Source organism: Alosa sapidissima, chromosome 4, assembly GCF_018492685.1.
Source record: "Alosa sapidissima isolate fAloSap1 chromosome 4, fAloSap1.pri, whole genome shotgun sequence".
In the NCBI taxonomy this organism is placed as follows: Eukaryota; Metazoa; Chordata; class Actinopteri; order Clupeiformes; family Clupeidae; genus Alosa; species Alosa sapidissima.
The window spans coordinates 12,430,172-12,441,247 of NC_055960.1; the positions used below are offsets into that span (position 1 = coordinate 12,430,172).

General features: G+C 43.7%; 1 protein-coding gene across 4 annotated transcripts in view; it reads left to right on the top strand.

The window, feature by feature from the left end:
• The window catches only part of dip2bb (disco-interacting protein 2 homolog Bb), a 33,718-nt gene that overhangs the window by 19,765 nt on the left and 2,877 nt on the right, over positions 1-11,076 (top strand). For all 4 annotated transcript variants that reach the window (XM_042089713.1, XM_042089711.1, XM_042089712.1 and 1 more), the window contains 12 exons: positions 888-1,011; positions 1,350-1,471; positions 3,503-3,614; positions 3,825-3,934; positions 4,235-4,365; positions 4,687-4,855; positions 8,931-9,101; positions 9,644-9,705; positions 9,905-9,962; positions 10,114-10,188; positions 10,314-10,488; positions 10,838-10,961. In XM_042089713.1, the coding sequence (XP_041945647.1) occupies positions 888-1,011; positions 1,350-1,471; positions 3,503-3,614; positions 3,825-3,934; positions 4,235-4,365; positions 4,687-4,855; positions 8,931-9,101; positions 9,644-9,705; positions 9,905-9,962; positions 10,114-10,188; positions 10,314-10,488; positions 10,838-10,961 (1,433 nt within the window). The remainder of the gene's footprint in view (positions 1-887; positions 1,012-1,349; positions 1,472-3,502; positions 3,615-3,824; positions 3,935-4,234; positions 4,366-4,686; positions 4,856-8,930; positions 9,102-9,643; positions 9,706-9,904; positions 9,963-10,113; positions 10,189-10,313; positions 10,489-10,837; positions 10,962-11,076) is intronic.

The following is an 11,076-nucleotide window of genomic DNA, read 5'->3' on the forward strand; positions in this document are numbered from 1 at the left end:
TGTGCAGAGCAAAGGCCACAGTAGGGTTCGCTGTACTCTCGCACCCATTAATAAGCACATGAGTATGACGTGTTTGTGTACATAAAGCGTGCACGCGTGTGATCTTGTGTGTGGGGATTTTTCCCCGATTGTTCATGTGCACCTGGTATGAGCTGAGCATAACTGATAGGGTCTTCCATCCTAAAAAGGAATTAGTGATGGCTTTAATGCTGCATGAGTATATCTCATGCTCTCATAGGGGAATGTGTGTATCTGTGTTCATGTAACTGTACAACAAATCTTAGATATTAGTATGCTGCTGTGGCAGATGTACAAGTATGTAGCAAGTATACTGTGTAACAAGTATATAGTAAGTATGTAAGGAAATTTGCATTTTCATTTACGTTCATTTATTTGGCAGTTACATTCATCCATTCATCCTTCTATGTGGGTAAAAAGCCAGCAGTAATTTATGGAGAAGCGATTGAGAATGTGAAGGACATGTGTGTTAGCATTTGTGTGTTAGCATTTGTGTGTTTACACTGCGGTGTGACACCATGACCTTTATGTGATGCAGTGGCAAAGTAGCGGCACTGTGTGAGATTTGTGAGTTGGTATCACTTGTCATAATGTCTCCAGGGGTCATTTCTCTCCTGTACTTTTCATCTCTAGGGGGCAGCCATGTTCAGTGGTCACCTCTTCCATGTGTCTGTAGGGGATGGCTGTGTCAGTAATCACTCTCTATCTCTCTCTCTCTGTCTCTCTGTCTCTGTTTGTCTCTCTCTCTGTCTCTCTCTCTCTCTTTCCCTCTCTCTCTCTGTCTCTTTCTCTCTCTGTCTCTTTCTCTCCCTCTCTCTCTCTCTCTCTCTCTCTCTCTCTCTCTCCCTCTCTCTCTCTCTGGTCTCTAGGGCACTGCGGTGTGCACGGCGACATGTCTGCAGCTCCATAAGCGAGCGGAGAAGGTCGCCGCAGCTCTTATTGAGAGGAGTGGAATCAACACAGGAGAGAACATTGTTCTGCTCTACCCTCCAGGTGTCTATAGACACACACACACACACACACACACACACACACGCATACACACACACACACACACACACACACACACACACACACACACACACACACAACAAAGAAGATCGGTCAAAGCATACACCGAAATAATGCTTTGAAGATAAGGCCATTTTCCCAGAAACAAACATGTTGATAGGCCAAATACATGAATGTTAATCCAAACCTATCCGCTCTAAACACTGACGCCCATCCAAATCACACACACACACACACACACAAAGGATGTCATTTAATAGGTCATCAACTGTATGTATGTGTCTGTGTGTGCGTGTACGCCTGTGTGCGTGTGTGTGCAGGTATCGACCTGATTGCTGCTTTTTATGGATGCCTGTATGCTGGCTGTGTCCCTGTCACCGTGAGGCCACCGCATCCTCAGAACCTTCCGGCAACACTACCCACCGTCAAGCTCATCACAGATGTGAGTAGCCTACAGGTGGCAGGATATAGGAACATTTATGAAAAACAAGAAGCAAAAGAAAGAAAACATAAAAAAGGTGTAGACATGTGTGAACAACAGGCCCACTGCCAGAACAATAAAAATGAGAAAAAATATATATATTGATATATTGTAGTGTGTAAAGCTATGTTAAAGCTGCAGTTGGCAAGTCTGATAGATTGAGGGGACTTAGCCAAAATTTTGAATGTTTACAACTCTCATGCCTCTCCCTCACTCGAGTTTGTGCTTGTCAGTGCGCACCAGACTGCACCAGACTGTGATTGACAGTCAGATCTCACACAGTCCTGCTCTGATTGGACCAGAAGAACCGGGAGCTGTGGATTTTTGCAAAACAATTAACATGCTCTAGGTGGAGGTAGAAGTGCGGGGCTTTTTCTAAAACCGGCTGATTTATGTTAGCCTGGCCTGGGCCCTTTCTACGTACTTCCGGTCGATTTCTTTTCCCTACAGTACTCCGTCTGGAATAGGTTGATACACGCTCGTTTACTTCGGCAGTTGGGCAGCCGGCCAACAGAGCATTATTAATGGCAACAGCGAACAGAGCATTAAGAACATTATTCGTGTACACATAGTTTACTAAAATGAAAGATTTTGGACAACTCACTCCTTGCAAGATGGCAGCGAGCAGAAAAAACAAGTGAGTTGTTCAAAATCTCTCTTTTAGTAAACTCTGTGTACACCAACAATGTTCTCAATGCTCGAGTTCATGTGTAGAGACACTGATGATACTTCGATCAAAGTTTCATGTTGTGTCGAGCCTTCATAGTATTTGAAAAATAGCGATTTTGACTATCAAAAAAGTAGTAGCCCTATAGGAATCCCATTCAAAAGGTCATTTCACCCGAAAACGACAACGCATACAAGCTTAAAAGTGGCGCTTTGGACGTACTTATGCATTATGAAAGTTTGACTTGGGTACATTCACAAAACACTATATGATGCATTTTGGCGAGAGTTACGCAGATGAAACGTGTGATTGTTTGCTGATAAGATGCACCCGTGCTTGTTATGGGCATGCTGCAGAGAAACTTCAATGTATGACGAAACGCCGGTTGTTAGTGGTTGGTTCAAAGCGGTTCAAAGGAACTCCAATGATTTTAAACCTCAAACTGTGCCCTCCCACCCGGAAATAAACGAACGCCTATGGATCTAGGCCAGACTCTCTGCGAAGTCAGGCTAGATTTATGTTGTTATGTCGGAGCATAGTGTCGGTTTCAGTGAATATGATAACAACATCTTGCCAACTGCAGCTTTAAGCTATTTGTCTGGCTTTGCATATTACAGTGTGTTAAGCTATTTTTCTGGCTTTGCATATTGTAGTGTATTAAGCTATGTTCCGGTGTGATATTGACCTAAAGTGTGTTGAAACATGATACCGAGTGTGAACGTATGTCTCATAGCCCATCTCGGCTTGTCCCCTGCACTCCAAAATCTGGCGCTAGTTAGCCGATGCTACCAACAGCTTTTTCAATAGTGGTGCTTCGGCATCGGGCTAGCCATGCAAATAAATGACTGTTTTACACCATTTATGAGGCTCAATGTATCTCCACACTTCATTGGTAGACTTCCGAGGGCCCTGACATTTAAAACGAGACATTGAGAACTTTGAAAAAGCACTGGTAGTTTACTTACAAGACGATTTATGCAGACAGTATCTTCACGAAGTTTAGCGTTTGCAGCCATCTTGAATTTAGTCACGATAAGTCGAGCGATGAGTAAGAATGAACAGGTATGATAAGGGATCAGATTCCAAAAATAATTCTGTGGAAATGCATGGATTCCAGTTTCTTCCAATAGCAGCAACTGGCCAACATTGATGCTGATGATTATGTTTCATTACTTGAAACTGTAAAGGGCAAGAGATATAATCTAGAGGGTGTAGACATAGCTATTATTTCAACAAAACTGTCTTTGTGATCACTACACTATATGGAGCTCAACTCCACTTGAGTGTGATGTTGGTGTTTTATGACTCGTGTTTGTGCTTCTCAGGTGTGTAAAGCAGCTGGGATCCTCACCACTCAGTTTCTAGTGAAGATCCTCCGATCTAAAGAGGCTGCTGCCACCGTCAACATCAAAACATGGCCCATCATCATAGACACGGGTACATACAGGAAACATACTGTATATGTGTGTATATACTGTATATACATATGTATATACAGTATATATACACACAAAATAAATTAAAGAAATCAGTCAGTCCCATAGTAGTGGACAAGACTACAGTAATGACAAAATGCAGTGTGCTGCTGTATAAAATACATTGTTGTGGCAGTGCTGATTGATAGGTTGTCTCTCTTTCTTCTTATAGATGACCTTCCACGGAAGCGACCGCCTCACCTTTACAAGCCTCCTTCGCCAGACGTCGTCGCCTATCTGGACTTCAGTGTGTCTACGACAGGCATGTTAACCGGAGTAAAGGTGAGACACACACACACACACACACACACACACACACACACACACACACACACACATACACACACACAAAGACACACAAAGTATGTACCACATAGTACCACATTAACCACATTGTGTGCCTCCACTTATAGTTCATGTCAGTATGAAATGTGTGTATTTGTGTGTGTGTGTGTGTGTGTGTGTGTGTGTGTGTGTGTGTGTGTGTGTGTGTATATGTAATGCTGTTGTACGAGTGTTTCTCTGAAGTTTTCTGTTGTGTTGATGCTCTGTTGCTGGCCATTGTTCTGCCCTGTCTCCTAGATGTCACACACTGCAGTGACCACTCTCTGTCGCTCTATTAAGCTCCAGTGTGAGCTCTACTCCTCACGCCAGATCGCCATCTGCCTCGACCCCTACTGCGGCATGGGCTTTGTGCTGTGGTGTCTCGCAAGGTCACACACAACCTCATAATGCACACACACCTACACTCACACACACACACACACACTAGTGAGTAAATATACACTCCCGTTAAATGATATTCCAATGACACAAACACTCTCACAATTACACACACACACACACACACACACACTCACACACACTCACAAAGAAGCACACGCCAATTATGTATACAGTACACAACATTTTTTTTCTGTTTGTATTTCTGCAACAATGGTGTATTTCTTGTACATGTTTATTGTGTGCTTTTGTGTTTTTATTTGGTTCTTCTCTTAATTTGTGTTTGTTGGCGTGCGTGTTTGTGTGTGTAGTGTGTACTCAGGGCACCAGTCGGTGCTGATTCCCCCTGCGGAGCTGGAGCTGTCTCTGGCACTGTGGATGAGCGCTCTCTCCCAGAACCGCATCCGAGACACCTTCTGCTCCTACAGCGTCATGGAGCTCTGCACCAAGGGCCTCGGGGGGCAGACGGAGAGCTTGAAGGTAACACACACACACACACACACACACTGTACACACACACACACACACACACACACACACACACACTGTACACACACACACACACACACACACACACACACACTGTACACACACTGTACACACACACACACACACACTGTACACACACACACACACACACACACACACTGTACACACACACAAGTCAAGTCAAGTCAAGTCAAGTTTATTTATATAGCGCATTTCATACACAGAGGTCATTCAATGTGCTTTACATAAACAAAACCAAACAGTAATAACAAATAAAAAGCATAGAAAGGCAATATAGTCAAAGAATAGTTAAAAGGTAAAGATCATAATAAAAAGAAAACATAAAACACAAGGTAAAATAATTTAAAAATAAAGGATAATTAGTAAGCAAAAAACGAAGGCAAAAGTAGTAAAAAAAAGTAATAAAAGATAAAGTAGAATAATTATCAAGGCAGATTCAGAATTTGTAACTCGGCACAGTTAGCAGAAAGCATCTGAGAACAGTTTGGTCTTAAGTCTAGATTTAAAACTGGCTACAGTTGGGGCCTTTTTGATGTCATCTGAAAGTTGATTTCACAGCTGAGACGCATAGCAGCTAAAAGCTGCTTAACCATGTTTAGTTCTAACAGTAGGTTTTACTAAGGGTTTTTTCACCTGGAACCTGAGAGGACGAGAAGGTGTGTACTGCTGAAGCATGTCTGACAGGTATTTAGGTCCTGCTCCATTTACTGATTTATAAACTAGCAATAGAGCTTTAAAGTCAATTCTGTGACTTACTGGAAGCCAGTGCAAGGACTTAAGAATTGGAGTAATGTGGTCAGTTCTTTTAGTTTTTGTTAGAATCCTAGCTGCTGCATTTTGTATCATCTGAAGCTGTTTAATAGTCTTTTTAGGAAGGCCTGTGAACAGTCCATTGCAGTAATCAACCCTGCTGGAGATAAATGCATGAATGAGTTTTTCTAAGTCATATTTTGACATCAGCCCTCTGAGTCTGGCAATATTTTTGAGGTGGTAAAAAGCTGATTTAGTTGTCGCTTTCATGTGGCTGTTGAAATTTAGATCACTGTCAATTAATACACCAAGATTTTTAACTGTATCCTTTGCCTTCAACCCTTTTGTGTCAAGGAGAGTGGCAACCCTAAGTCTTTCCTCCTTTTTACCAAATATAATTACTTCAGTTTTTTCTTTGTTCAGCTGAAGCAAATTTTGAGACATCCAGGTGTTGATTTGTTCTATACACTGACACATAGATTCAAGAGGACCATAGTCGTTTGGTGACAGAGCTAAGTAAATTTGTGTGTCATCTGCATAGCTATGATATGAAATCAAGTTATTTTGGATGATTTGTCCAAGTGGGAGCATATAGAGGTTGAATAATAGTGGCCCTAAGATCGACCCCTGGGGAACACCACAGGTCAAGGACGTTGGTGTTGAGGTACAGTTTCCGATGGCAACAAAGAAGCTCCTTTCTTGTAGATATGATTTTAGCCAGCTGATAACTATGCCTGTAAATCCAACCCAGTGTTCTAGTCTGTGTAGTAAAATATTGTGATCAACAGTGTCAAATGCTGCACTAAGGTCCAGTAGCACTAGGACTGATGTTTTACCTGAATCTGTGTTTAGGCGTATGTCATTGGAAACTTTAATGAGAGCTGTTTCAGTGCTGTAATTTGCCCGAAAACCAGACTGAAAGCAATCAAAATACCCATTTAATGTTAGGAAGGTGGTTAATTGATTAAAGACTACTACAATAATTTTGCCAATAAAAGGTAGATTGGATATGGGCCTGTAATTGTTTAGCTTGGAGGCATCCAGGTTATTCTTCTTGAGAAGTGGCTTTACAACAGCTGTTTTCACTGACTTAGGAAAAGTGCCAGACAGCAGTGATACATTTACAATTTGAAGGACATCCGCCGCTATGAGATGAAAAACAGTTTTGAAGAAATTGGTAGGCAGAGTGTCTAAGACACATGTGGAAGAGCTGAGATTCTGTACCGTTTTTTTTAAGTGTTTCATAGTCCATCAAGCTGAACTCTGACATTAAGTTTAGTTTCCCTCTGTTTGTTGCTGGAAGTTCAGGTTGTTGAATTTGTAATTGAGCAGATATGTTGAGTCTGATTTGGTCAATTTTACCTTTAAAAAAAGATGAAAACTCATTGCATTTATTAGTTGAGAGAAGTTCAGGCGCTAATTGTGAGGGGGAATTTGTTAATTTATCAACAGTTGAAAATAGAATACGAGTGTTATTTGAACTTCTATTGATAATGTTAGAAAAAAAGGACTGTCTTGCTTTGCATATTTCAGAGTTATATGTGCGGAGCATCTCTTTATGGATTTCATAGTGGATCTGAAGTTTGTATTTACGCCATTTTCTTTCAGTCTTCCTACACTCTCTTTTTAGAAGTTTAACTGCTGGATTTTGCCTCCATGGTGCTTTCTGTTTGTCCTTAACTTTCTTGAATTGTAATGGAGCAATGTCATCCATAATGTTTGCCATTTTTGCATTAAAGTGATCAAATAAGTCTTCTACAGAGTCTGACAGTTGACTTGACTTTAGTGAAAGTGCTTGCGCAAAGAGAGCACTTGTCTGATCATTTATGATTCTCCTTTTTACCATCATAGCTGTGTTTTGAGTGTGTGGGGACATAGACACATCAAAGAAGGTCTTGGTCTACCAACAAGGTGGGATGTTGATGGGTATACAGTTGAAGGTCTTGGGCTACTAACAAGTTGCAGGGCTACTGGCAGCAGTCCTTCCATTCTTGCAAGGAAAATCATTTGCTGGGGTGGGGATGGTGATGGGTATACAGGGGATCCTGGGGAGTTTGAGCGGGTGGGGGAGTGTTGGGATGAGGATGGATATACAGGGGGGTTTGGGTGGCCTGGGGAATTTGATCGGGTGGGGACGTGATTGGGTGTAGGTGGTGATGGGAAATCAAGGAAGATGGGGTTGAATATTGGTTCAGAGTCTCCATCTGCGTGCTGAGGCCCTGGGGAGTTTGTTGCAGACGCTCCGCTTTCAGCATGTATTCCAGTAGTGTATTCCAAGTTGTTGTGTCTTTGTGGTGACAAGGAGTCGACGGAGGTGGAGAGGGGTATTGGTGCTGGTGTCACAACATGACCCTTCCTTTCTGATAGCCCCTCAGCAGCTTTGATAGGTGCTATCTCCTCATGCTCATCACATCCATTTGTTTGCTGAGATTCCAGGGAGTTTGACGCCAGTGATTGACTTTGAGTCATTTTAGCAGCACCCATCTTATCTTGTCCAGTGGACATGGCTGGGCATTGTTGAGCTGGTTGTTTATGTTTCTCCAAGGTCTGCATTTCAGTGGAGGCTACCGGGTGATTACCAGAGGGCCCCACAGCAGGGAGTGGGGTGGGCATATCTCTGTTTCAGCCTGTGCAGAGTGTTTTGGTTTAGCTGAGATGTTGATGTCATCCGCTTGTTCCGTCTGGCTCGGCTCAAGGTTGACAGAAACAATGTTGGGTGCAGGAGAGAGAGGTGATAGTATTCGGTTAAGATCTTGGCCCTAGTCCAACTCAGCTCTGTACTATTTGGTCTGAAGTATTCCCTGCGATTCCAAAAAAGGTTAAAATTGTAACCTTGTAACCTACACACACACACACACACTGTACACACACACACACACACACACACACACACACACACAAACCCCAAATTAACTAACTTTAGATCAGTTTTTCTCTGCAAATCTATATTTGTGATAACAACACTACTCTTGTCTGTCTCCCTCAACAGTAGTGCATGCATTTTGATCTATGAAATCAAGCACACACCTACCAGCCAAGCCTTTCTAACACACACACACACACACACACACACACACTCTCACACACACACACACACACACACACACACACACTCTCACACTGCACACACACACACACACACACACACACACTCTCACACTGCACACAAGACAGTTTGCATTCTTTCTCTCATACTCACACTCTCTCTGTATGTATGTGTGTGTGTGTGTGTGTGTGTGTGTGTGTGTGTGTGTGTGTGTGTGTGTGTCTGTGTCTGTGTGTCTGTTTATGGCAGGCGCGCGGTGTGAACCTGTCGTGCGTGCGCTCGTGTGTGGTGGTGGCCGAGGAGAGGCCTCGGCTGGTCCTCACACACTCCTTCTCCAAGCTGTTCAAGGACCTGGGCCTGTCCTCCCGCGCCGTCAGCACCACCTTCGGCTCCCGGGTCAACCAGGCCATCTGCCTACAGGTACCTCTCAGGCAGGGGTCAGGGGCCAGGGGTCAGGGGCCAGGATCAGCGGCTATCTGTGGTGGTGGTCTAGTGGTTTGGGATCGGACTTAGGTTGCGAGTACCATCCCAGAAAGTACCCCCATTGTGTCCCTGAGCAAGAGTCTTTACCCCAATTTGTCCCTGGAGATAAATTAATTATTCTTCTAATGTATGCCAAGAAACCAAATTCCTGGCATTACAAGTATTCATTTCCTGGGTTCTCTGAGGAAGCAGATATGCTTTTAGCTATATATTTAATTTACAAATAAAATCCTTGAAATGCATTCAGTGTGATTGCTGATTTTCTTTTTCATGTTTCTCTTTTTCAATGTTGTATGACCTCAGACTAGATGAAGGTTTCAGACTGTAGAAAGAGAAAGTAAATGTCTGGGAGGTACAACACACACATGGAGTCTTCTTGAGTCAACATTTCATCTCATGAAGGCCACTTTAGTTGAAATACTGCAGAGGCTGACCATGACCATGCTTGCTGTAGTGAACTCTCCGTTTGTGTGTTCTAGGGCACCACTGGACCTGACCCCTCGACGGTGTATGTGGACATGAAGTCCCTTAGACACGATAGGTAAGGGTTTAACCTGCTCAAAATAGCAACAAGGACTCCCTGCTATGCACAGTTGTCATATATGTTTGTCTGTGTTTTTGTGTTTGATTATTTGATATATCTGTGTGTGTGTGTGTGTGTGTGTGTGTGTGTGTGTGTGTGTGTGTGTGTGTGTGTGTGTGTTTGTGTGTGTGTGTGTGTATGTGTGTGTGTGTTTCAGGGTGAGGCTGGTGGAAAGGGGAGCCCCTCAGTCTCTTCCTCTAATAGAATCAGGCACGGTGAGTGAGGCTGTTTGGAGATGTTGTTTAGAAAGATGAAACCAGTGTAAACTATGCACATCACAGTTTACATTCCACTCCTCTCTCTCTCTCTCTCTCTCTCTCTCTCTCTCTCTCTGCTCTCCCTTCTCTTTCTTTTCTGTACTTTTAGATTCTTCCAGGAGTCAGAGTCATCATTGTGAACCCTGAAACACGAGGCCCACTTGGAGACTCTCACTTAGGAGAGGTCTGTATGTTTGTGTGTGTGTGTGTGTGTGTGTCGGGACGTGGGCGTGTGTGCGCGCGTGTGCATGCATGTGTGTGTGTCATAAATCAGTTATGTGAACTGCACTCTCTCCCTCTGCCTTTCAGATCTGGGTGAACAGTCCTCACTCGGCTGCAGGCTACTACACCATCTACGGGGAGGAGAACCTGCAGGCAGACCATTTCAACGTGCGCCTCAGCTTCGGAGACCCGCACACTCAGTGGGCGCGCACAGGCTACCTGGGGTTCATCAAGAGGACGGAGCTGACAGACTCTACAGGAGGTGTGTGTGTGCGTGTGGGTGTATCTGTGTGTGTGTGTGTGTGTTCAAGCTCTCGGCCTGCCCCCAGAGCAGGGCTCAACGTTAACTTATAAAAGTGGTTAAAAATGGTTGCCAGCTTGGCAACCAGTCATGAGGTTTTGGTTGTGAGAGCCAACCAAATATGGTTGCCACTTGTAACAATTTGGTAGCCAAGGGCAACCGGCAGCCATTAATGTCGAGCCCTGCCCCAGAAGATTTTGGCTGAGGCCTGAGGCCATTTCATATGAAAGACATTCACTGCATGTCTACCTTGTTTGATGAAGAAGCCATAGCTTTATGATGAAACATGCAAGCTGTGCCCTCATCTCAGGTCCCCATGACGCCCTGTTCGTGGTGGGATCTCTGGACGAGACCCTGGAGCTGAGGGGTTTGAGGTATCACCCCATCGACATCGAGACCAGCGTGTCACGAGCTCACCGCAGCATCGCAGAGAGGTGTGTGTGTGTGTGTGTGTATGTGTGTTTGGTTCACAACATATTTGAAGAGAATATATTCCATCTTATTGACCATCTTCTATATGTTGTATGTGTTTATATATACCTAAATGTT